Raw genomic sequence first — 25,760 nt, forward strand, 5'->3', positions numbered from 1 at the left:
TGTCCGCTGGCACCGGAGTGGGCATGACTGGGGGGAGATATGGAGTCAGATGTGAGCTCCCAGTGCCCCCAGTCCTAGCAGGATCACCCTAGCCGAGTCCTCTTGAACCCCTGGGGGGTTCAGTTTCTTCATCTGATAAATGGTGCTCCTGATGCCCACATGTCAGGGAGCTTGTGAAATGATGCATATGAAGCACTTGTGCAGGGCCTGGTATACAGCTGGTGATCAATGTGTTCCTTCCTCCCTGCCCCGGGCAGAACTCAGTCCCACTTTGACAAGGATGAAATGAGAAGGCATAGATGCACTGCTGGCTTTGTCTCTGGGGTCAAAAACCCAAAGGGCTCCTGGGGCCAGGCAGGTACCAGGACTGAAAGAGGCTCTCCTGGGAATATTCTGACCTTCCACAAAGAAACTGCCTTCCCGGTCTCACTGTATTACGTTGAAAACATGAAGAAAAGCTCTTTTTAAAAAGGAATACACAGAATTTTACAATTTTGTTGGCAGAATTTTATATCCAAAGGGAAAAATCCTAAAAAGCAGTTAGAGTTTAGAAAGATCAGTGGCATTCCTACTATCAGCAACCTTAGAAAATATAATAAAATCAGAGACAGCAAAAAACTTAGTTCAGGCGTCCAACCCTTGGCCACATCAGAGGGAGCCTTCCGAACTGGATATCCAACTGACTGTGCGCAAGACCCTTGAAGGCGTTCCATAATTTTCAGGGTCAAATTCAAATCCCTCAGTGGCATGATGTCTCATATACACACAGCCTGCTCTGGGTCAAGCCATCAGGACATTGCCTATGATTTGCAGTGTCCCCTCCTTCTCCTCCTCTACTGGGATCCTCCCAACCCCAACGCTTCCATCGAGGTTCAGTGTCATCCCAGGATGTGGCCCCCCCAACCTGTAGCCCCAGGCTCCCTCTGGGCACTGACCACTCTATATCATCACTGGTGATTTACTGGTCCATCTTGCCCACTAGACTATCAGTTCTGTAGGAGCAGGAATGAAGTAAAATATTTCCTTCTACATTTAACCCTAGTAACAGAAAAAGCATCAGCCCACAATAAAGCTCAAATAACCAATGGTCACAGGGTTGGGGAGGCAACAGGGATTGGTGGGGACTGAGGCAAAGTGGAAAATATATCCACCCACTCCTCCCATCCAGCCAAGGGGGCAGTCATCTCTCAGCTCCTGACAGGCAGTCTGATTTTTCAAAAGAAGCTAGAAATCAAGCTTTTTCTGTGACATGTCCCCAGTTTCTCAATGTGGCAACCAGTTCTATTTTTTTAAACCAGAAATAGGACCTGGAGGCCAGAAAACAGGTCCTTGGCTTATCCCCAGTTGTAACCTCTGATCCAGAAAGAACGGGGAAAAAAAAAAAAAAAAAAAAAAGAATCAAGAACCAAAACAGCACACCAATGTGATTCCAAAATAGAGATTTATTTATTAAGGATTATTTAGTTTCCACATAAAAATCACCAATCGTTCCTCACTGGGTTTTTAACACATATCAGTTCTTTGGGGGTTGCTCTGTTTGCCCCAACACTTTCAAAAATACAGCTCTTTTTAGCGCCAGGAAGGACAGTTAAGGCAGCAAGGCGTGTTCTTGGGTTCATCCTCTTCCCCTTGAAAGAATACACATGGTAGGTAGTTTCTTAGGTTGGAAAAGCTGTCCCTGAAGAAGATAATTATGGAGAAGAATGCAAATACAGTCATCTATGGTCAATTATTTGTGCCTGATAGCTTTAAAATAACCCTCCCCTTGGTCATCAAAGGCTTGCTGGTTGGTTTCAGCTATAAAAACACTGTCTAGCAAAAGACAGTAAGAAAGAGCAGGCTCTAATGACAGTGCTGTGAGGTTGGGCTGTGCAAACCACGGAGAACACACGCCAGTTTGTTTAAAAAAAATCCCACAATAGGGGCCCTGTGTAATTTCAGATCAAACCCCCTCATGGTCCTTAAAATACCCCAAACATCACTCAGCCAGATCCTCAGGACACGCGCCTATTTTTAAAGTGAGGAGTCTGACACCGGTTCCCCCAGAGTCACGCTCCGCATGGGGTGGTGGTGGGAAACCAAAAAAACCCAAGGACTTGATTTATTAGAAACATTAATCAATTTTTATCACACTGAAATGAAGGCATAAAGTCAGTCTGTGCTGTCATGAAATTCGGAAGTGAGATCGTTATTTATTGCTCCAGGAGGATAGACCCCAAAAGTGACTTTTAAAAGAGCAGGGCCGGTCCCCTGCAGACCCTGGTCCGTCTCTGGGCTGCTCTGGGGGGCGCCTCAGGCTGGGGGTGGCCGGCCGGCTGGATTCACAGTGATTCGGGTTTGCCTGTTCCTGCGGGGGGCTGTGGTCAGGGGCATGCGGCCCGGGGTGCCCGCTGAGGGTCTGGCCTACACCTTGTAGTTGAGCTCAGCATTCATCTTGGTGTACATCTCGTAGATGACGTCGATGGTGGCCGTGTAGTTGACCAGGAAGAGGCGGGTCTTCTCCAGGCATTCCTCTTCCGTCACGTTCTGGCCCTTGGAGAGTGCTTTGAGGAGGTCGGACTTATAGGGGGCCGCGTACAGTGCTGCCTTGAGACGGGTGAGAGGAGGGTGCGCAGTGTTAGCGGAGGTGGAGACCCTGAGCCACCAGGCCAGGCCCGTCGGGGTTCTGGGAGGGGACTCCCCAGAGGTCCGTGCTGGGCAGGGGTCTGTGCTATTCGTGGTGCTGGACGGGAAAGGCCAAGGGGGATGTGTGTCCCCTTCTACCCCGGTGAGAGACAGCAGGAAGCTTTGGGGACAGACAGACCTGGGTTCAAATTCCAGCTTGTGCCGCTGACTAGCGGTGAGCCTTGAGCAAGTTACTTAGCCTCTCTGAGCCTCAGTTTCCTTATGTGTAAATGGGGATAATAATGACACCCACCCAATCGGGCTGCCTTTGTGAGGATTAAGGAGGTCATGCAAAGTGCTCAGCACAGCACCAGGCACACAGCAGGTGCTCGGTGTGGATGAGCCTCTTCCCCCGGCGCTCCCTGCCCTGGAGAAAGTAAACAGCTTCCTCCTGAGACCCCACCTTTCTGAGCCGGGGAGAGGACGGCTGATCTGTGCTGTTCCTCTTTTGTCCTTCAGGGGGTGATACTTCCCTAAATTTCAGGGCTTCCCTGACAACTTGAAAAGTCCAGAGAACCAGACATACACAGAATTTCAGAGCCAGAAGGAAAAGGATGCAACCGGATAAAAAGCTTAGGCTACAAGCCTTTTGAGAAGGCGAGGAAATTACAAATAATAACGTTATCATTAGGAATCAAAATAGAAATAGCTTCAATTTGCTGAGTGTAAACCACATGCCAAGCATTTTATACAGAGTAACACGCTGACTCTTCACAATGAGACTGTGAGGCAGGGCCTATTTTATACCCATCTGCAAGATGAGGATACCGAGGCTCAGGAGGTAGAATCCCAGCTGCCCATTTCTCTTACTGTGTGACCTCTAGCAAGATCCTAAACGTCTCTGGGCGTCAGTTTCCTCATCTGTGAAACGGAGGCAAGGACAGCACCTCTCGGTGCATTTGTGAGGGTTCCCCTCCACGGGCAGCCCGCCAGGGCAGGCACCCAGGACACATGGTTATTACTGAGGTGCTGGTCGTGAGGCCTTCACGGGGGAGGGGGGGGCAACGCTCTGCCGGGGGTGGTGGGGGACAGGGCCCTTGCGGCACCCACCCAGGATGAGCACTGTCCCCAGCCCTGCCAGGGCAGATGGCCCAGATGTGGCCCTATTTCCTGCCTGGATCCAGCAGATTCCCGACCCAGCCTACCCTCGACCTGTGCCACGTGGGACAGAGACCAGCCCTCAGATGCCGGTTCTCACAGGAGTGAGGAACAGCGGGTGGTGGGAGCTTCAGGAGGAAGGGCAGCCACGACAGTGTACAGGGCACCCCGAGGGCTCTCCACACCTCCCCAGTGGACCTCTCCCAAAGCCGGGCTGGTGCTGAAGGCCTGTGGTCATCACCACCCCAACACAAGTCACCAAGGGCCTTGTGGGCCAATGTTCTTTCAGCAGACGCCCCCGTGGGCACAGGGGCCCTTCCTCCCCTCCCCACCCCACTGCGAGGGTCCCAGCTGAATCCAAGGGGCCAGTGAGGCCAGCCCACCATCAACCTGACGGCCTCAGTCTCTGCCCTGGTTCCTCCCATGGCCTCCCAATCAGGCCCCTCATCAGAACCACCACGGAGCATCTAGGAAAATGCCCGCCACGCGGCAGGGGTCCTTCGGAGCACCAGCCTCACCCCAGATGGACAGGGGAGCCCTTCCTGAGCCGGGTGGGAGGGGGGCGGGGACCGCAGCTCCAGGGCGCGGGGCAGACGGCGGGCCCCGCGAGCCGGTGGTCCTTCCGGGCCTGCGGTGCGGCTCACCTGGAAGATCTTCTGCACGATCCAGCCGTGGTACTTCTTGAGGGCCATCTCGTAGGCCTTGGTGGCGTTGACGCGGACGAGGTTGGGGTGGTTCTCATCCCGCTCGCCGTCGCAGATGCTCTGGAGGAACACCTGGATGAAGCGCAGGCCTCTGCAGCCGGAAGGGAGACGGCGCTTCAGCGCCCTGCACGCCCCCGTCGGCACCACCCACCAGCGCCGCATGCGGAGACCCGGATGTGCTCTGTATTAACCTCCCACAGTGAGCCGGGGGGGATGGACACCCCAAAGGGGGTGATGATTCCTCTACTGTCATGTGTCTACAACAGCTTCCGTGTAACGTGACTCCCCGGCTCACGTCACATGTCCCAAGTACCTCGTCTATACCAGGCCTGGGGCCAGTCCCTGTTGGGCTGTAAGGTCTATGAGGGCAGGGTCTGGGCCTGTCTTGCCTATTTCCATGGCCACATGGCCATCAGTGCTTGAGGAATGAAGCCAGTCAGTGCAGGGTTGAAGCTACAGCTCTGGTCCTCAAAGGGCTCAGGGACCATAGACCAGGGACATGCTGAGAACACAGGCGAGTTTGACCCTGTGGGTTCCCCGCCTCCATCACTGCCTGAGCCACCGTCTGCATCCTCCAATGGCCACTTGAGCCCTTCCTCTGGGGTAGAATGATGCTTCAAGAGCCAGAAGAAGGGTGTGGGTCACGGCAGGGTGACCAAGTTGAAAATCAGATCAGTACTAGCCCTTTAATCCACATCATTTCATCTGCTCCCCTCAGCCCTGTGAGATTAAGTTCAGCATGATCTGCCCACTTCACAGAAGGGAACACAGAGGTACCCCAAAAGCTCAAAGGCCGGGATGTGAACCCAGCCTGTCTCACTCCCCAGCTGGGGTCCTCTGCTCCCTCCCTGCAGGGCGGTAGGATTCAGGTTGGGGGGTTCTTAGGGGCAAGAGTTCTGGGCCCGAGGACTAAAGGAATAAAAGTTAAGCTTTATCACCTATGAGGTGAAGGGAAATCCTCCATGCTTGGATCACAACCCTCAACCATTGGGGATCAGCCTGGGGTGTGGAAGCGAGCTCAGGGTCCAGTCCCAGCCCTGCCCTGGCTGACCACCTCTCCTGAGCCCCTGACTCTCCCAGCCCAAATGATCCCCCTCTAACCAGCAGCTGGGACGATTCCTTCTCAAGCCCCATCTTACCCTGTTGCCAATGGGCTTCATGCCCCTCAGTGGCTCCCTAGCACCCCTGAGGAGGCTGGAACTCATCCTCGTCCAATCCCATCTCATCTTTCCCTGCTCCTGCCTTGCATCCCGGGCCCTGGCTAGACCAGATCTTCCTGGAGGGGCAGATATGCTGTGCCTCTCCTGCCCTCCCAAGGCCTCTGCAAGGCCTCCTCCTCTTGGAACCCTCCTGTTCAGTCTTGGAGACCCTGCTTGGCGATCCTCCTCCGGGAAGCCCTCCCTGATTTCTCTCTGCTCCAGGGTCTGATATCCAGCTGTCAGGATCTGCCCACCAGCCTGACCCCTTGCCCAGGCTGTGATGCCCTAAGAGGGACCATGCCTCTCCAAGCATCATCCCATGCACCCGGCACCATGCACAGCACACAGCAGGTGCTTATTATGTGCTCGATTTGTTGACATCCACCAGCATGTGCTCTCCCAGTCACCTGGCTCTGCCCATGTCTGATCTGGACACAAACAATCTAACTGATCTGAACGTCACTCTCTGGCTTGCTCTTCCTGAGAAACCTACGGAACCTGCCAATGGATAGACCCAGGGGCTTTCCTTATTCCAGGTCTGTGATTCTCTTGTTGACAGACAAGAGTAGGTAGCTCAGTGGGGGCGAGTCATAAAATAGGCCATAAGGTTGTTAATTATAGCCCATTTACCCCCTGATGCCCACACAGGCCACACCCTCCAGGGAGCAGATTCTTCCTGTTCTGTTTCACCAAAGAAGTGCATGGGGGTGGGGGTGGGGTAGCTTCAGGGAATGGAGAGAGAGACAGGGGAAGAGCGCCTTTCCTGGCTCCTGACTCCAGGCCCCAGAGAAAGGGCAACATTGGGAACATCCGTGGGGCAGAGAATGGGTCCCTGGCTTCACAGCTGTTGCCAGGGACTGTGCAGTTTGCACAGCTAAAGGAGAATTCTGGAGCTGGTAGAGAGCAGCGTGATCTCAGCAAGCAAGCTGCCTGGCCTCTCTGAGCCTCAATGGCTTCATCTGTAAGATGGAACAATTGTATGCGGCTCCAAATATGTGCTATGAGGACAATATGTATCACGGTTACAAGCACTGTCAACTCTGGGGTAAGACTGTCTGAGTTCATATCCCATATCGGGGTACCCTGCCCCCAGGCCACAGGACAAATTTTGTGCAAATTAGAGTTCTTTGTCCTCAAGATGCTGTATTTCTGTCAAGAAGCTGTCATAATATACAAATCTACCATGTGTGTGATGTGACCGGCCCTAGACGGAACATCTTTGTGCAGTGTACAACCTGCACAACTGTGCTCAGCCACTCAGTCCCAGCACTGCCCCTGTGCCCTGGGCATGTGATTTGGCCACCAGAAGCCCCAGTGGCCTCCTCTGGGAGATGGGGATAACCACACCTAACTCACAGCACATGAAATGCGATTGGGTGTCTAAACAGCTTAGCACAACGGCCAGAGTACCCGCCGGCTTGCTATGCCTCTGGTGGGGCTGGAACAAGCAAGGAAGCGTCACCATCAGGCTGGCCTTGGCCCCCAGGGTGCTTTTTCTCTGTCACTAACTAGCTTTACACAAGAAGAGCGCCTATGTGAAAGACAGGAAGTGCCCGTCCTGCCCCATCAGAGCAGACACCGTGGGGCAGTGGCGGGGTTGGCCGTCCCTCCTCTGCAGAGCAGGCCTCCAGGCCCACCAGCCACACACACCCAGCCACCCAAGCCCATCACCTCTTCAGCCACATCAGCGCCAGCGTGGCCCCCACTTTGGGCCACTCGGCTCCATACATTTCCTTCTCCACCTCCAGGATGTTCTGCAGGGTCCGGAACTTGGCCGGGTTGTTGTCATACACAGCTTTGATTTTCTGAAACGGAGCACACAGGGTTTCCCCCTTAGGAAGGCTGCCCCCATAGACGGCTGCCGCGTGCTGGGTGGAGGAGCGCCCCGCCAGAGCCTCGCTCTCCCGCACCCCAGTGCCAGGACCTGCAGTGGGACTTGTCAGCGGGGCTTGTCATGACAATAACCATGACTGTTCGCATTTACAGGACTTGCGAAGTACTTTATGGGCACAGCCTCATTTGCTCCTCACGGCAACCCTGATGCTGCTGTCATAATTCCAATTTGCAGATGAGGAAACTGAGGCTCAGAGAGGGGAAATGACGTGCTCAAGGTCACATAGCTGGTGCAGGTGCGAGCGGGTTCCAGCACTGGCCAGGCCCCAGAGTCCACGTTCTCCAACCACTACTGACAGCGCCTCAAACCCCAAGCATCTGAAGTTTCGCTTTTGTGGACAAATGGAAATAGGTTCTTAGGATTCTGAGATGTCCAGGAAGAAGGCTCCTGAGTTGGAGCCAGGCAGTTTGGATGTGAATTCCACCTCTGCCACTTCCGTGCTATGAGCCCCTCAACAGCTCTGAGCCTCAGCTTCCTCGTCTATAAAATGGGGATAATGACACAGACCCAGCCTCAGAGTGGATCCTCATGGGGGGAGGGTCAGTGGCTGGGGGATGCCGTCTGGAGCTCTCAGCATTGGGGAAGGGAAGGGCAGGGTCAGTGCACCTGTGGACCCTGGAGTTTATTTTTTGTTTGGTAGAGTGAATACAAGAACCGGTAGGTTCCTTCTCAGGTCAACCCTCCAGACTGTGGTCCTAGTTTGGCTATGACTGGATGGCATGACCGCAAAGAGGACCAAGAACCTGGAGCCCCAAGTCAGAGAAGCTGGGGGCCAGGCCCATTTGCACACCTCCTTCCTGTTCCTCGGCCTGGGGAACCTGCGGCAGGGAGCAGGGCACTGGTGACGGGGCGGGATTACAGAGCCCTGATCTGGGTACCGGGGCTGCAGGGCCACGTACGTACTGTGATGTTGCCACTTATGTCCAGCTTGATGGGAGTAAACACTGGGGAGCCGAGGCAATCTGGGGACAAAATAAGAAGAGAGATTTAGATTCCCAACGAGAGTGATATTCAGGACCTCCATGGGCCATGGGGACAGGAGGGGAGGTCACTTGGTGTGTTTAAGGAAAGGCAGAGCTGTTTGTTAAGTGTTAAAATGGTTCATGGGCAATTTGGAGTGCTGGGCTCTGAGTAAGACCAGTTTCTTACTGCAGGACTTGTCAGAGCCTTTAAAATACACCTGGACTAGGACTTCCCTGGTGGTCCAGTGGTTAAGACTCCGCACTCCCAATGCAGGGGGCCCGGGTTTGATCCCTGGTCGGGGAACTAGATCCCACATGCCGCAACTAAGAACCCACATGCCGCAACTAAAAGAGGCCGCATGCCGCAACTAAGACCTGGCGCAGCCAAATAAATAAATAAATACTAAAAAAAAAATACAACTGGACTATCTAGGGGGCAAACCGTTTTGTCCACAGCACCCTCTCTTCCTAAGACAAAATGTTCTATATTTGCACCGTCTAACATGGGCCACATGTGGCTATTGAGCACTTGAAATGTGGTGAGTGTGATCGAGGAACTGAATTTGTAATTTGATTTAACTTTCATTCATTTAAATTTAAATAGCCACATGTGGCCAGTGGCTACCAAATTGGACAGCACAGTGTAGAGTATCTTGCAAAACTAATACTCTAAGAAACCATCTTGGCTGACAAGGCGGAGGCCACTAATGAACCAGCTGGCCAGGAGGCAGCTCGAGGAATCTTACGAGCTGGAAGAAGAGCTCGTTCACCAGCTTCTTTTTTCTTTTTTTTTTAATTTTTATTGGAGTATAGCTGCTTTACAATGTTGTGTTAGTTTCTACTATACAGCAAAGTGAATCAGCTATACGTATACACATATCCCCTCTTTTTCGGATTTCCTTCCCATTTAGGTCACCGCAGAGCACTGAGTAGAGTTCCCTGTGCTATACAGTAGGTTCTCATGAGTTATCTATTTTATACATAGTACCCATAGTGTATATATGTCAATTCCAATCTCCCAATTCATCCTACCCACCTCATTCACCAGCTTCTAAGGAAGAAGTGAGCTGGCGACCCAGAGGCCCCACCATTCTGAGACTCTTTATAAGAGCCCAGGAGAACCCACCAGGAGTGGGACTCTGGTCACTTAACAGAGCTCGATGAACTGGGGCTCCATACCCGCTCTGCACACACTGGCAGTGTGGGCTTGGTCATGTCCCTTCTGCTCTCTGAGCCTCAGCTTTCCCATCTAGCAAATGGGCCAACAGAACCGATCAGAGCTGCTGTGAGGATGATGTGAAACAACCCACTTCCAAGACACATATTTTGTTCACCTCTGGAATCGGAATGTTCTTAATTGGAGGCGTTTTTCCTGTCTTGGTGGTTCATAAAACAACAGAGCATTTTAAAATAGGTGGCACCTTTGAGTTGATGAAATGTGGACCTAGAAACTGGCAGTGCCTGGAACTCAGGACTCCATGGGAAATGTGAGCTGACTGTGGACTGTCTCTCCTCCTTTCCCTCCTCTGTGATCCCCCAGCAGGCTGTCAAGGGGACCAGAGACAGCCCACGGGTCAGAGCTCCCTGCTAAGGGCTGGGCAAGGAGGAAACACATGGGGAAGGGCCGGTTCTCTCCTGAGCAGACTCAACAAGGACTTCACCTCAGAGCCTGAAGACAGCTGTGCTTCCCCAACACCTCTCACCGTCCTCGATACAGAGCCCAGGGGGCAAAGATGCCCAAGCAGGCCACAAGTGGGTATCAAACCCACGGCGGGGAAACACCAGCGCCAGCTTCCCCTTGTTCGCTGGCCAGGCTGGGGCCTCGGTGCGTGTGCCAACTGACCGCATAGGGGCGGAGGACTGGGGGAGGGACACCTGTGGGCTGAATTCCACCCAAGGTGACCCAGCACACCTGGCCGGCCATCTGGAACATTCTAATCGCAGCCGTTACAAAAAAGGTGCATTGGGGAAACAGCATTGGACGTTATAAATGAAATACCCCAAAACCCAATGGAAAGAAGGTCAGGTAGAAATCCAGACACCCTGGGTTTGAATCCAGTTGAGCAAGTCTCCTGTGCCTCAGTTTCCTCACATGTCAAATGGGGCAGCAGTGGCACTTATTTCATAGGGTTGACGTGGGGATTAAAATGCACGCGCTGAACGCATTTAGCAGAGTGGCCAGCACAGGAACCCTCAGTGCATGAACTGTGACCATCTTTATGACTTTGTAGCGTGACCAGCGCCAGGCTCCACGGTCCAGCAAATGTCACCCAGGCTCGGAAGGCACCAGGTCCTTCAGGACCTCCGCTGAGTGGGAACACTGGGCCTGTGTCCCCTGCCAGCTCTACTCTCCTGCTTCCCAACTGAGGCCCTCATGGGGCCCGGGGCGGCTGCCTTGCCCTGCTGCAGGCTCCCGGGCACAGAACCCTCGGGCCGAGAGGTGAGCCCACCGCTCTCAGCTACCGGCCTCTCTCACGCCTGTGGGAGCACATCTCCCTCCACGGGGCTACGCTGGACCTCCCCCAGGGTGGCCACAGGAGCTGCGCCGAGGTGCTGGGTGGGGGGATGCAGGCTGCCTGTCCCACCTGATCCTGGGTGCTCTGGACTCCCAGGTGGACCTGCCAAGGGCATTAATGAGGTAATGATTCCACCCACCCTTTCATCTTCCCTGATGTATCGCTGACCTCATCCTGCAAGGCCAACCTGGGAGGCTGTGCAATTTGCTAGCCCTGCAACGTGTTCTCTCCCGGGACATTTACCACTGACTCCCCCAAAGGACAACGCATTCCAGATTTAAAATAAGAATGCAGGAAATTCCTGGCGGTCCAGTGGTTAGGACTCAGCGCTTTCCCTGCTCAGGGTAAGGGTTCAATCCCGGTCGGGGAACAAAGATCCCGCATGGCAAGCGGCGTGGCCAAAAAATAAATAAATAAAAAGAAACCTCCTTTAAAAAAAAAATAATAATGCAAGACAGCCAGGACTCTCCACCACTGGAGACTCTTCCCCTCTTGACTGTGCAACCAAGGGTCACCAATTTCGAGCCTCACAGGAGCCGGGCAGGTGCCATGGATGGGGAGCATAGGGACTGGCAAAACCCTTCCAAAGGGGGGCTTCCCTGGTGGCGCAGTGGTTAAGAATCCACCTGCCAATGCAGGGGACACGGGTTTGATCCCTGGCCTGGGAAGATCCCAGATGCCGCGGAGCAGCTAAGTCCGTGCACCACAACTACTGAGGCTGCGCTCTAGAGCCCTCGAGCCACAACTACTGAGCCCACGCGCCACAACTACTGAAGGCAGCACGCCTAGAGCCCGTGCTGTGCAACAAGAGAAGCCACCGCAATGAGAAGCCCGTGCACCGCAACGAAGAGTAGCCCCCGCTCGCCGCAACTAGAGAAAGCCAGCACGCAGCAACGAAGACCTAGTGCAGCCAAAAAAAAAAAAAACAACCCTTCCGAAGGGATGGCCAATGGCTTCACCTCCACATCTTTCAAAATGTATGTTGTCCAAAGACATGAGGTGGATTGATGGATGGATGGAGAGGTGGATAGACAGGTATGGTCAGGTATTAATGGTAGAATCTAGGTGGCAGATTCATGAATATTCACCGTAAAATTCTTTCAATTTTGCTGTACGTTTTATTTTTTATTTATTTATTTTTTTATGGGTATACTATTTTATTAACATTTAAATTTCACCAAGAGTTCGCTAGCCATTTGTTCAGATTTTTAAAGACAAAATGGGCAAACAGCTTTAAGGCTGCAATGTATTTAACACTGCACCATATATTCACCAACTAGACAATCGAAGGGGTAAGACCATACCCTTAGGAGCACCAAGTATAGGAACAAGCCCTGGAACTGGAAGACAAACCTGCCCCGCCATTCAGGACTGCACAGAGGTCTTTGGTTGCTGACAGAATCTCCCCTTGACTTCAGACTTGAGACAAACCGAGGGAGTCTGTCAGTATACACGAACCACTGCCTTCAGTAACAGGATGGACTGGCCAGAGCCAATTCAGATTGTGGGGGCCAGTCTGAAGTGAGCAGGGTTGGCTGGAGGCTGGAAATGTCGCAGCTGAAAGCCAGCATCGGCAGATGACAGCAGCCATCTTCTAAAAATCGCTGATTTCTACACAAGTTCCTAAGATGCTTTTCCCAAACAGGGTTGCTGTATGTTTTAAATTTTTCACATATAAAGTTGGAAAAGAATGTCAGACTTGGGACGTCCCCGGTGGTCCAGCAGTTAAGATTCTGTGCTTCCACTGCAGGGGCACGGGTTCAGTCCCTGGTGGGGGAACTAAGATCCCACATGCCGTGCGGCACAGCCAAAAAAAAAAAAAAAAGAACAAGAATGTCAGACACTTTTTTCTGCTCATAAAAGTCATACTTCTTCCTTCCACTTTTTCTCCAAGTCCACTGCACTGCTACCGTGATTGTGGTTCCACATGTAACTCTTGTTTTCCACCCATCCCTGCCATGGACTTGACCTCAGAGAGGGCAGAGACCAGGGGGGCCTCAGTCCCCCTCTGTGCCCCCCGCACCTGGCATGGAGCTGGACCCCAGCATGAACGAGGGGGCAGATAATAGGAAACGTGAATCTAGAGGCACATTTCCTGCCAGGTTCTTCTTCTAGCCACTTTCTTGTAGTGAAGATTGACCCAATGCACCGGGTCTAAGGACCCACGCGACTAACAAGGCAGAGGCTATGGAAAGGGGCTTTGGCCTCAGTTTCCCCGCCTGGAAAGGGACCACCCCTGTGGAGTTGCTGTGATGGGGCAGGCGCCATATGTGCCAAGTGAGGGCCCTGAGCCTGGCCGTGATTTGATTCCCACCGCCGGCTGATGTTCGAGTAAAGCCATCCCACGTTGGAGATGTGGAACCAGGGCTTGGCGACAGATCATCATCAACCACGCGTGGGTGGCTTCCTAGCTTTTCCCAGCGACTCAGGCCACTGGGCATGCATTTTAGACATGCACGGAATGTTATTCAGCTTCCCTGGCTCTAGAAACGGCTCTTTTATGGTTCTGAGTGCCCGCCCCACCCCGCGATGGCGGGGAGAAAGGCTTTTTGTTTCGCCTTCTCCCAACAGCGTGTCGCTCGGGTCATGAGGCTGCCGTGGTTGGCAGGAGCCGGGCCCCACGGCAGCTGTTCTTGTGCGTCGTGGCTACCATGCAGGGACACAGCTTCTGCTCTGCTGTAGGGTAGGATGTGGGGTCTGGATGGACTTCTGGAGCCAGTTGTAGAGCAGAAGCAAGAGAGGGGAGAGTCGAGGGCTGGGAGATGGACCCCAGCAGAGGGAGGGGGTGAGGCCGACCGACCCCAGAATCCACTTCCCCGCTGCATGGGGCCGGGGCGAGGGGGCGATTGCCGGCAGGAAAGGCGTCACTGTGTACACGCAGATGGGCACACAGGAGTCGGGCTGGCAGCATCTGGGGGTGGGCCGCCTGTGATCAGGGGAGGAGCACGGTTGCACTCCAGAGCCCCGGTCCTGGGTTCGGCTCTCAGCTCTGGTGTCCGGACAAGTGCCTGAACCACGCTGGGCTCAGGCCCCTCCCTTTCCAGAGCCCTGAAGTGCTGGGCAAACAGGAGGCGCTCCAGGTAAGCTGAAGCCTGCTTCAACACGCCTCATGGAAGGCTCTGGGTTTATGTTTGCTTTGGCGCAGCCCGAGGCCGCCAGGCCCAGAAGAGCCAAGTGACTGGCCCAGGGTCACACGGCGAGTCAGGCATGCAGACACAATTAGCCAAGGCTGGTGCCACCACTCCCTCTAGCCTTTCTTTCTAGAATGTTTCTATCTGTGTGTGTGAACTCAACAAAAGTGAAAGGACTCTGACGGGAAAACCCTGCAATGATTTTAACCCCCAAGCACACCGTGGCCTAAGCCTTGAAACTCAAACTGGCCGCTGCTCTGGATATGACGCGACATGCTTCTGGAGGGTTATCCAGCTTTACCTTTCCTACAGAATGCAGCCCTGCCTCAAAATTATTACCTTTCTTGTTCTACCTGTTTTGCAGTTAACCCAAACTTGTTTTTCATTGTTGTCAGTCAACAGGCTCTTTAGAATGACACCCAGAACCTGCCAGAAGGGAAGGGCAGGGGGTGGGGCAGCGCTCGGGCGCTTTTCTCATTCATCGTCTTACCTCCAGGGTGAAAGGAAGTTGTCTCAAAAACAAAAGAAAAATCAGGTACAATTTCACCATCTCACTTCATGGAACCAACTCTAATGGGCACGGATTCCAAACACAGTCAAGCCTTGGTTACCTGGAACACGTTGGCAAATGGCCCCTTCTGTTTAGAAGACTTCTCTAAGCATGCTACTCAACCCAAAAGGCATAAGGAAAAGACCAGTAAGTCTGATTACAAAACCCAGAAACCTTCTATATGGGATGGGGTCGGGGTGGGGGGAAATCCCATCACCAGTCTAAGCCAAAGAGCAAACTGATTGGGGAAGGGGATGACCTGTGTAACAAATACCATAGACCAAAGACTATCATCCCTAATGTGTAAAGGGTTCGAACAAATCAATAAGAAAAAAACAACAACCACCTTATAGAAAAATGGACAATTAAAAGAAGAAAGGAAAAGACATTTAACCTCAATAATAAAAAGAAAATAAAACAGTGAAATATTTTCCATCTACCAAATTTTATGAATGTACCAACTTTCACATTCAGCCATTCTGGATGGAACTTCTCAAAATGTAACTCAAATGTCCCTGCTTTTGTACAGCAAGCCATTTGCAGTTTTCTAAACAGGGCCATCATCAAAAACAGGAATTATGATAAAAGTGTGACCCAGTGACATAACAGGCCCCCTCAAGTCTTCTCTAAATGGCTCTACATGGTATGTTTTCAGGGATTTAGGACAGTTTTGTGTAGTTTTTTAAAAACTCCTCTTGTTTTCTCTGCAGTGCTTTGATTCTGCTAGATACTTGGAAAACAAATAGCCAACTTTGTCACCATTGCCTTCAAAATAAGAGGAAACAGGCACCAAGCAAGCATTCTGTGCATGACCTCTGTGACAGTTCTGCCCGGGTCTCTGTCATAGTTCAGATGGTTGAGATTGCCCAGACAGCAGAATTCCCCGTAAGCCAGCAGTCACCATATGCCACACAGAATCACATTCACTTCCTCTTTTTCTGGCCTCAGCGTAGTTGGAAAACACCTGCCATCATGCTCTGAGCAAGCCCCCAGCACATATTTGGAAATTTCCATCCAAGCTGCCCCTCAACGCCTGCCTCTTCAGACAACCATATCTTCCCACAGGTGATGTTCCCAACATTAGGCAAGAAAGTGACAGAATCGCCCCCGCCCTGGCCCGCCCTCTCATTTCATCTCAGGAATAATTTTCCTTCAAAAACAAAAAGCATTCCATTTTTAAGACGCACAGCTTCACTTTCAGCCTGTGTGATTCAGTGTGGGAATACCAGACCCAACCCATAAATACTTATTTGAAAAAGGAAGAAGAGGGTCCCTGTGTCATGACTCTAGGAGCCTGGTTTGGGGAGGTTCTATTTCAAATTCAATTTTTTTTTTTTTCAATAGCTGGATAGTAAGGTTTTGTTGTTAAACACATGGGGCAGATTAACTTTACAGACCCTGGGTTACAAGGATCATAATGGGAGGCACTCAAATTACAGCTGATGGAGATGAATCATTTATTAATCCACGGGTATGTGGCGTGTGTGTGTGTGTGTGTGTGTGTGTGTGTGTGTGTGGGATGGCTCAGTCTGCAATAAGGCCTATTTTGAAGCATAAGAGCCCCGAGAATGCCCACCTTTCTAAAACTAGTTCCCATTCTAAATTCTACTATCCTAATATCTAAGAGAAAAGAATGTTTACAAAATGATGCTTTTAAAAATCACCCCCATAACATGCCAACTCTCTTTATCCAAAATTGACCCCTTTGGCAAAAACCAGCCTTCAATCGGGAATGCAGATGGGAAAATGATTTCTCTTACTTGCTGTGTGGCCTGGGAGAATTTAGTTAAACTCTCTGAGCCGCAGTTTCTGCATTTGTAAAATGAGGCTAATAACAGGCCTCACCTCATAGTTTCTGGCTAAATTTTTAAAAAAGTATTCTTTCTGATTATGATTATAATAACTATTACTATACATTATATCATCATTCTTTAGAGAAGAAATCCAGAAAAGAGTGATTCCAATGATTAAGAAAACAAAAGAGAAAGAGAGGAAGGGAGGGAGGAGAGAGAGGTAGAGAAAGAAGGTGTTATCAGTTGATTGATATGGGTAAAATTAACAGGAGCCCTTCAGTTATAAAATAAGGACCATGTATTCCTGACCATTAATGTCTGAGATCTCAGAAGGGAGTGGAGAAAGGAACTCGGGGGAACAGCAGTGCAGAAAGTGAATCATTTCTGAGCCAGGGGAAGTGTGAGCTGGCTGCGCAACTGCAGGGACAGAAAGCAGAGGTTTTATAGGACCCTGGAGAGGGCTGATCCGTTGTAATGACTTTTAAAAGCTCAGGTACAGTTAACACTGTAACAGTTAAAAAAAAAACAAAAAACCCTGTTACCAGTAACTCTGTAAGAATGTAACACAAGGAGTTAACATCCATCCAGGCCATTTTAAAACTGAAACAATGCAACCTACATTTCCATTCTAATAAGCTCATTGAAATAAGCACACTGCCAGATGGGAACTTACTTCCTATCATTTCCCCTCCCTGACAAACAGCTCAAAAAGGCCCTTTCTGCTCTGGAAGACTTGTGGCAGGGCTGGCCCCCTACAAAGCCCTTACTAGCTGTGTGACCTGGTCAAATCCCTTCACCACTCTGAACCTTGGTCTCCTCTTCTGTAAAATGGCACGAATTCCTCCTAATTCATAAGGTCATGATAAGGACTGGAAATGAGATATCGGCTAGTTCGATGCTTGGCACATGGGAGTCACTCAAAACAGGGGTTACGCTAGCTATGATGGGGTCATGCATTATATTTTACAAAGCCCTTTGTCACGCATTCTTTCCATTCTCTTTCAAGTCCCATGTTGGCTGGGCACCTACGCTCTGCCAGGCACATTGCTGGGGCCTGGGAGGCGATTCACAATGGGGCACTGTTCCTCCAAGAAGCCCTATGCGACAGACACCCCACAGATGAGGAATGAAACGGGGGCTGGATGAGCTAGCAGGTGACAGAGTGGACGTTCGGGTCTTTTCCCTCTTTCTTCTCCATCCTCTTCCCTCCAGGAGCAGAGGCCAGACCTCCATCCCTGACCTCAGGGCCAGACTTTTCTGAACCCAGAGGATCAAGAGGATTTCATCCTTATCACTGGGGGAACAGAGCAGGTGGGCACCACTTGTCCATGCTCTGCACTGGCCTTTGGATGTTATAAGTGAGAATTGCTTCAGTAGCCAGGCGGCTCAGCTGGCCCCAAGCCCTGGCAGCTGGTCAGCAAGAGCCAGAGGCAGCTTCTTTTTGCAAGAACCTTGTTTCCCAAGGGCTGTGTGGCAAGAAGTGCAGATTCTAAAGGTCTGAGGATGTCTGTCCCACCTGTGCAAAAAGATGGAGTGATTCTGGGCATTGGGTGCCAACATCATTCGGGGGAGGCCACCTCCATCGGCCCTCCTGGGAGGCCCAGCTTCCCCCTTGTACAGTTGGGGCTGCAGGCTCAGAGAGGGGAAGCACTAGGGCATGGACACACAGCTGGGGCACCACGGAACCAGCACTCAAGCTCAGGCTGGCTGCTTGATGCCAATATCCATCTATCTAGAGATTTCGATTCATGGACTTCAGTGGACAATAGACCCAGGTTCAAAGCAACTTCTTCCCTCTAAGCCTCCAAAGCAGCCAGCTCATGGGCTGTTATACAGACGGACGGGATAAGACAACAGGGCCAGCGGCAGCCCTCTATACAGGTGTTACTTGGCTCTAACTTGGGCCAGGTGAGCTCATGAGTATGTCTCACCAGCACGCAGTAGGTGCTCCTCAAGGCTAATGAATCCTCACTCACTACTTGCAAACACACTTCCAATGGATGAGAGGAGTCTGCAGGCCGGTTCAAAATTGCAAAACCCATCGCTGAAAGTGACTTATCCACCGCCCTCCGCAAAGTACATTGTTTCTTCCTCCTAGAAGTGGTCTACTTCCGGTTCCTACAGCATCCAGCTCTCAACAGACACTCAACCAAAATGATAACTAACCTGCTGTTGGACAAGGGTTAATACAGTTTCTTGTTTCTCTTTCTTGGGATAGTCTATACAAAACCAAAAATAAACATATATTTGTATCAACTTAAAAAACAAATACCAAAAAACTTGTGGTCCCAAGTCCTGAAAGGTGCTTGTTGCAATGGTAAGAACAACTTCTTAGAGGCCAAGGGGTGTGGGTGAGGCTGGTCCCCAGGCAGTTAACTCAGTGTCCCAATTAAAGGAAAAACTGAGCTGTCTGGGGCCTCCCCACTGGATGACTTCCATGCCCCGGCCATCAAATCTGCGTTCAAATAGGCAAGAGATATGGTCCCAGCTTGGCAAGATGATTATGAGGCACGCAGCTCCAAGGAAACCTGCATAGCTGGTCTGGGGTTCCCAGCGTCTTGGATAAGCCACAGTGGAGCCAGCAGAGCTCCAGGACTTTGGTGGCCAAACAGGCTGGCTCCACTGACCAGACAGGAAGCCAGGAAAGCAGGCAGGCACAACAGCAAAAGCACTGCATAAGGAGTCCAGAGGCCTGAGTTCTAGTCTGGCTCTGTGGTCAATTGCTGGCTGTGTGACCTTGGGCAAGTCACCTAACCTTTCTGGCCTTGGTTTCTTTGGCTGTAAAACAAGATAATTCTGTGGCTCTGGGCTGCCATTTCCCCCCCCCACTCCCCGCCACATAGAGCTAGCATTGAACCAAAGTGATGCAAAACCACTCTTTCTGGGGCTACTCTAGGACTGTTTCGTGAGTGTCAGATATCTGTAAGGCTCAATTCTATGGACATCCATTTAATTAAGCTAAAAAGCCTGAAGGAAGTAAAATCACCCCTGGAATCTGGATCTCAAGAACCAAGAGGTAGAAATCATTACTTTCAGCTCCTGCATCTTTGGTTGCTCCCTAAACAGTGAGAGCAAACAGGTGTCACCTCATGCATCAATTCTAATGGACCTCGGAGTGGCCGAGGCTGTGTTTAGACTTAAAGGGGCAAAAAACAGCATCATGATTGATTATTAACGTCTGCCATGGGTACAGGATATGAGTTATGTATCTTAATTTGATCCTATATTTTAACTTAGAAAGAGAGAAGAAAGCAAAACACTTTTAGAAGAACCCAGAAAAATGGGAATGGAGCCAAAAGCATTCACTCGACAAACATCACTAGCTCGCCAAGTGCTAGGCACTGAAATAACTCAAAGTGTCAGAATGGGGTAGATTCCATGGGAGTCAGGCAAGATTTTCCGGATGAGGTGACCCCTAAGCTGATTCCTTAAGGATAAGTGGAACCCAGGTGAAAGGCAGGTGGTGGGCCAGAGAGGAGTGGTACCCCAGGCAGAGAAACTGACACGGGTAAAGTGCCAGAGGCAGATGATGGCATGGTACCCTCTGTCGGGCTGCAAGCCATTCAGAAAGGCTACAGCACAGATATCAAGGCGGGGTAACAGGGAGCCACTGAGGCTTCTAGGCAGGGAGTGGCCAGACTAAATGATTAAGCCTCTCCCTCCCCCTCCCTCCACCCCCCCCCATCCTCCAATTGCAAATGCTCTAGAACAGCTGCATAATTGACCATAAAAGATGAGAGAGCAGGGCCTCACAGAAGTCAGCTGCAAACTGATCAGTCAGAGGTGAGATCCAATTACTGGGTCAAGGTAGAGAAAGACGATGGACAAAGGGCTGACCTCTAAGTGGACATAGCAAAACCTATACAGCTCGGGAGACTCAGGCTGGAGATATGGAAGTGTTAGCCCAGGATGCAGATGTTCTGAGCTACATCTGACCTGCAGCCCAAAGAATCAGCATTCATCAAGCCCAACCAATTCTGTCCCAAACCACCACCGATGATGGTTTAAGAAATGGGGTTGTGCTAACAGGTTAAAAGCCTTCACAGCCTTCGACCCAGCAATTTCCCTTCTAAAAATTAGAAATAACCAAAGAAGTATGCAAAGAAATATATACAAGAATGTTCACTGTAGCACAGTTTACGAGAGCAAAAAAAAAAAAAAAAAGGAAGCAATGTAAATGTCCAACAGCAGGGGATTGGTTAAATAAATTATGGCCACATTCAAACAATGAAGTTCTAGGCAGCTATGAAAAATGCTGACTGATGGGTAAAGGTGGTTATGCTATATTGTTGGGTGTAAAAAAGCAGCTTATACATTTCCTCTTAAACATAGATAAAGATATAAATGGGTTTGGAATGAAAATACTCTGAAATGTCAGCATTGATTCCCTCTTAAATAACAATAACAACAACAACAAACTCTGACTCAAAAGGTTGTGAGAGGATTAAGTGAATTAATCAACATAGAATGCTTAGCACACAGTAAATGCTCAATAAATGGCAGGGAGATTTTTTAATTTATCATTTCTTCTTGCTCAATTTTCCTTTGAGAAACAGATCTTCCTTGCAGAATTAAAATACCTTTTAAAAACACAGCGTTCAGCCCTCTGCCTATTTATATCAAGAGCGGTAGCTCTCAACCAAGGGTAACTTGGTCTCCCTGCAGATATTTTTGGTTGTTACAACTTGGGGAGATGGGGTGCTACTGGCATCTGGTAGAGAGAGGTCAGAGATGCCACTAAACATCTTACAAAGCACAGGACAGACCCCCACCCCAAAGAATGGCCCAGCCCCAAATGTCAGCAGTGTCACGGTGGAGAAACCCTGATTTGGAGGAAACTGGCACCGAATGCCTTTCAGACTTCTTGTGTCCATAATCCCAGGCCTGCTCCATTCCAGAAACACGCCACCCAGATCATCCAGGGGACCAGACGTTCCCAAGACCTAGAAAAAGCCCGTGTGTCAGAGCTGACGGCGGATCTCCATCGACCCCTGAGTGCCAGAGAAAAGCCACTGGTGGGAGCATCCTCCTAAAGCTTAAACCCTCAGGAGGAACTCTCCCCCAAGAAGAGCCTAATGCTTCAAAATGGATCATCACGGGGGCTTTCCTGGTGGTGCAGTGGTTGAGAGTCTGCCTGCCAATGCAGGGGACGCGGGTTCGAGCCCTGGTCTGGGAGGATCCCACATGCCGCGGAGCGACTGGGCCCGTGAGCCACAATTACTGAGCCTGCGCGTCTGGAGCCTGTGCTCCGCAACAAGAGAGGCCGCGATAGTGAGAGGCCGGCGCACTGCAATGAAGAGTGGTCCCCACTTGCCATAACTAGAGAAAGTCCTCGCACAGAAACGAAGACCCAACACAGCCAAAAATAAATAAATAAATAAATAAATGGATTATCACTTTTTTTAAATAGTGCTAAGAATTATCCTCTGTGGGCCAACCCACTGAGGCCTCTGTATAAATGGTGCTTCTGTCAACAGATGTGACGGCCCACAGCACCAGGCTTGCAGCAAAGACAAGGGTCTTTTGAGATCAGGGAAAGGAGGAGGGGGTGCTCTCCAGCCGGGGCACCAGATCACCGCCAGCTCCAGCCGCCACCACCCCCTTTCTCTAAAACCGGCCCAATAATCGCATCAAATGAAGGAGCCCCCAAATGCAGAACTGATGGGCAACCTTGCTGAAGATGAGGGAGGAAAGGGCCACAGAGCTTAACTCGGGGTTTCTCCACCTTGAGATCCAGCTAACATTTGGGGCTGGATCAGTTCTTTGTGGTGAGGGCTGTGCTGTGCACTGGAGGATGTTTGCAGCATCCCTGGCTTCTACCCACTAGGTGCCAGTATCACCTCCCCGTGCCCCTCACCACCCCGCCCCCCCAAGTTGTGACAACCAAAAATGTCTCTAGATATTGCCAGATGTCCCCTGAGGAGGCGACACCACCCTCAGTTGAGAACGACTAGCTTAAACAGATTCTGAATCCTTGTTCAGGGCAAATGCTCATAGAACCGAGGAGGGGGGAAAAACCTGTCACAAAAATCAACAACTCCTCAATGCTCAAACCAGATAGCTCCCAAGCTCCTGCCTGGAGAGTCAGTGTTATCTCAACACTGAGATACAGAAAATAAGAATGTTTTATACGTTTAACAAGTTCTGACTGAGCACCTACTGTGTGCCAGGCACTGTTCTGGGTACCAGGGATGTAACAGTGGATGTAAAAGAGCCAGGTCTGAGAATCGTACAAACCAGCCAATGGCACTCACTCAAATACTACTCATTAATCAATCATCCACTCTATGAAGGAACCAAAACTGAATCCAGGAACTTGTATAACAACCACACACCTCCCCCTGCCAACAGCTAAGATCTATTTGGCACTTAAGGCCTCAGAACTTTACACACACCACCTCATTTACTCTTTGCTGCTAGCCTAGGAGATCAGCATGCCCATTTCACAGATGGGGATACTGAGGCTCAAGAGGTGGAGGAGGAGAGCATGCACACGACTCCACATAGTCACAACCACCCCGGAGCCCACAGCACTTCAGGGACTACTGCCCACCGTGAGCCCTGGTCACCCACTAGGGGGGAAAGGGAGTGACTGCCCCGGGTGCCACTTCCCTTCAGTCCAGGTCAGTGTCAAGGTTCTGTCAGTTTGCGGGTTTCGGCTAGACTCTGCCCTCCGGACTGGTCTCTTCCTGCAAGGCCACCAAATGAAACAGCAGGGCGGGACGCTGGGCAAGCCCACATACAAGAGGAAAAAGCACAGCTCAGGTTGCACCCTTTACTCAGGACCAGCAAAGCAACGGGCAGGGGCCGATGGTACTGTCTTCTGTTTCCCATTTTCCATCCAGGGTGTGGGCTGGGCTGAGGGATGGGAGAAAGGAAGGTCTGCAACCGGCTCAGTGCTCCTATGACCTCCCAGGGCATGACATATGGAGGAGGGATCTTTTTCTTTTGGACCCCATCCCAAGCACTCCATGTCTGATGTCGCCCCACATAGCAGCCCCCCTGTCCTGACCCCTGTTCTAAATGGAGGGAAAGATTTAGGTGGTTCTCCCTAGGAAGGGGCCCCAGAGTTTTGCGACTCGGTCTCCAAAAGGACCCTCCTCACCCTGCCAGGCTTCCTGCCCTTGGAGTGGCGGTGGTGGGTGGTGTCTCTGATCTGGAATGAGGGAATTCTAAAGAAATACGTGTTCACAAGGTCCCATGAGGGAGAGACTGGGAGAATTTACAGAAAAGAGGGGGTTTATGAAATGGGGGGGGGGATTCATTTTAAGGGAGGGAGTTGAGAGCCACTCTGAAAGGGAAGAGGGGGATGATAGGGTGAGAGATGTTTTCGGGGAGATGGAGGATTGGGGATTTGGAAGAGTGGGGGTGTTTGTGGGGAGATGGACGACTGGGGTGCACAAAGGGGTGGAGAACCGCGAGCATCTGAAGGACATGTTGGCATGTGAGGTGTCTGGGGAGACAGAGGGTTGGGAGAGTCTGAGGGAGATGGAGGATTTGGGGATGTCTGGGAAGAGATGAAGGATGTGACATGTTCGGGGGAAAGAGGATTTGGGAGCGGGCCGGGATAGGGAAGATTTGGGGTGCTTGGAGAAAAAGGGGCTCTCGGGTGCGTGGGGAATTAAGATTTGCGGTGTCTAGTTGAGGGATACTCGGGAGAAGGAGGATACGGGTGCGCTCTGGGTCAGGGCTGCGGGCCAGTTCCCCTCTTCACCCCGGCTCACCGAAGAAGGGCGGCAGGTGGGACACCGCCTCCAGGAAGGGCCCCGTCTCGATCTGCTTGTCCGCGGGCAGCGGCTTCAGCAGGTGCTCCGCCAGCAGCGCCATTTCGGGGTCGAGGCCCTTGGTGATGCCCCAGCCGGCGCCGCGGGCGTCCACGCCGCCCCCCGGGCCGCCGCCGTCAGCGCCGGGGCCGTCACTGCCGCCCGCCGCAGGCTCAAGGGACGCCAGCGTCGCCACTTCCGCCCGCGCCGCGCTCGCGTAGACGAGCACTCAGCGCCGCCCGCAGGCAGAGCGCCTAAGCTGCCGGACGCCCCGCCCCGCCCGTCCGCCCGTCCGCCCGCGCCCAATCCTCGCCCACGGCCGCGGACCTCAGCGTCACCATTGGCCGAGGGGCAGGGCTAGCCCGCCGGGCGCGAAAGCGCTCCGACTCGTGGATCCAGGTACGCCCAGGTGAGCCGCTCCCAGGTGAGCCGCTCCCAGGTGAGCCGCTCCCAGGTGACCCATCCCCAGGTGTGTTACCTGCTGCCCCCGGCGTGGCACCCCCAACCAGGCGGGCTGGCTCGGGCCGGGTCCTCGCCTGATGGGCGAGGTCACAACTCACAACACATCCACCAGCCCAGGTTACAGCCCAATCCAGCCAGCGTCCCTAAGGACATCTGTTTCCCCGTAAACAGAGCCCGTCCTCCAACAGCCCCCAGTGACTTTTTGGACACTGCTGTGGTCACAGTTCTCTTTGGCTACAACCATTGGGGACGCATAATTCTCCGTGAGTGATCCTATGCCTGTTGGACACTGCTCAAGTCACAAGTTAACTCAGCCATGCCTAACTAGGACTCCTGTTACCTGAAATCTGGGATCGAGTCTGACTTCAACAGTCTGATATTACCTGATGCATTCAGCCCAGTTTACAATCCAACTCAATCAGCACCTGACAGGTGCGTGTTTCCTCAAACCTGACCTCAGCCCAATAGCTCAGAGCACATGCCTGTCACAACCTGGAGCACACTTCACCTCAGCCACAACCCACCTAGATGCTTGTGTCCTAAAATCTAGCACACAGTTGTTGAGAGCTCCTCATTCATTCCAGAATAAATAATTAACTGTGCCCCTACTATGCGCCATGCACTGGGCTAAGCATTGAGGATAAAGTGATGAAAAGTATAGCAAAATCCCTGCTCCTGTGAGGCTGACATTCTAGTTGGGGAGACAATACAACCCAACACAGTACAATACATTATAACACAATACACAAATAAGACAACTTCAAATACTAAGTGTAAATGAAGAAAATAAAACAAGGTGGAGTGCCAGGGGATGACTGAGGACATGACTGGGATAGGATGTAGGGAGTTAGGGGCAGTAAGTACCTATGAAGTGGTGACATTTGATCCAAGGCCTGAGGGAGAAGTAGGAGACAGCCAGAGTGGCTGGGACATGTGCAAAAGCCTTAAGGTGGCAAAAAGCTTGGCGTGTGCAAGCAGCCAGGGGGAACGGGGGAGGGAATGGGAGTGGAGCAAGTGAGAGGAA

At 51.6% G+C, this 25,760-nt stretch overlaps 1 protein-coding gene across 3 annotated transcripts; it reads right to left on the minus strand.

Annotated features, from left to right (window-relative positions):
- Nucleotides 1-1,424: 1,424 nt before the first annotated feature.
- Nucleotides 1,425-24,508, minus strand: GLTP (glycolipid transfer protein). 3 transcript variants are annotated; one of them, XM_082354527.1, is made up of 7 exons: nucleotides 22,910-22,929; nucleotides 18,678-18,730; nucleotides 8,463-8,521; nucleotides 7,337-7,470; nucleotides 4,407-4,557; nucleotides 2,410-2,586; nucleotides 1,425-1,678 (listed from the first exon to the last, which is right to left on the minus strand). In XM_082354527.1, exons 1-7 carry the CDS (start codon nucleotides 22,912-22,914, stop codon nucleotides 1,616-1,618), a joined length of 642 nt encoding a protein of 213 aa, XP_082210653.1. In that variant the 5' UTR covers nucleotides 22,915-22,929; the 3' UTR covers nucleotides 1,425-1,615. The 3 variants fall into 3 exon arrangements, with proteins under 3 accessions (XP_082210653.1, XP_082210652.1, XP_082210654.1); XM_082354526.1 differs by lacking the exons at nucleotides 18,678-18,730; nucleotides 22,910-22,929 and adding an exon at nucleotides 24,236-24,508; XM_082354528.1 differs by lacking the exons at nucleotides 18,678-18,730; nucleotides 22,910-22,929 and adding an exon at nucleotides 24,236-24,508 and having other exon boundaries at nucleotides 1,425-2,586.
- Nucleotides 24,509-25,760: the final 1,252 nt, after the last annotated feature.

This window comes from Balaenoptera borealis (genome assembly GCF_965194805.1).
Source record: "Balaenoptera borealis genome assembly, chromosome: 14".
NCBI lineage: Eukaryota > Metazoa > Chordata > Mammalia > Artiodactyla > Balaenopteridae > Balaenoptera > Balaenoptera borealis.

Bases quoted from the DNA above. Each gene is read 5' to 3' on its own strand.
- GLTP (XM_082354526.1), bottom strand. From the start codon at position 24,338: ATGGCGCTGCTGGCGGAGCACCTGCTGAAGCCGCTGCCCGCGGACAAG. The intron at 4,558-7,336 runs GTGATGGGCTTG...TTCCGGCTGCAG, and splicing joins GCGCTGATGTGGCTGAAGAG to AGGCCTGCGCTTCATCCAGG. The intron at 2,587-4,406 runs GTGAGCCGCACC...ACCCGTCTCAAG, and splicing joins TCGTGCAGAAGATCTTCCAG to GCAGCACTGTACGCGGCCCC.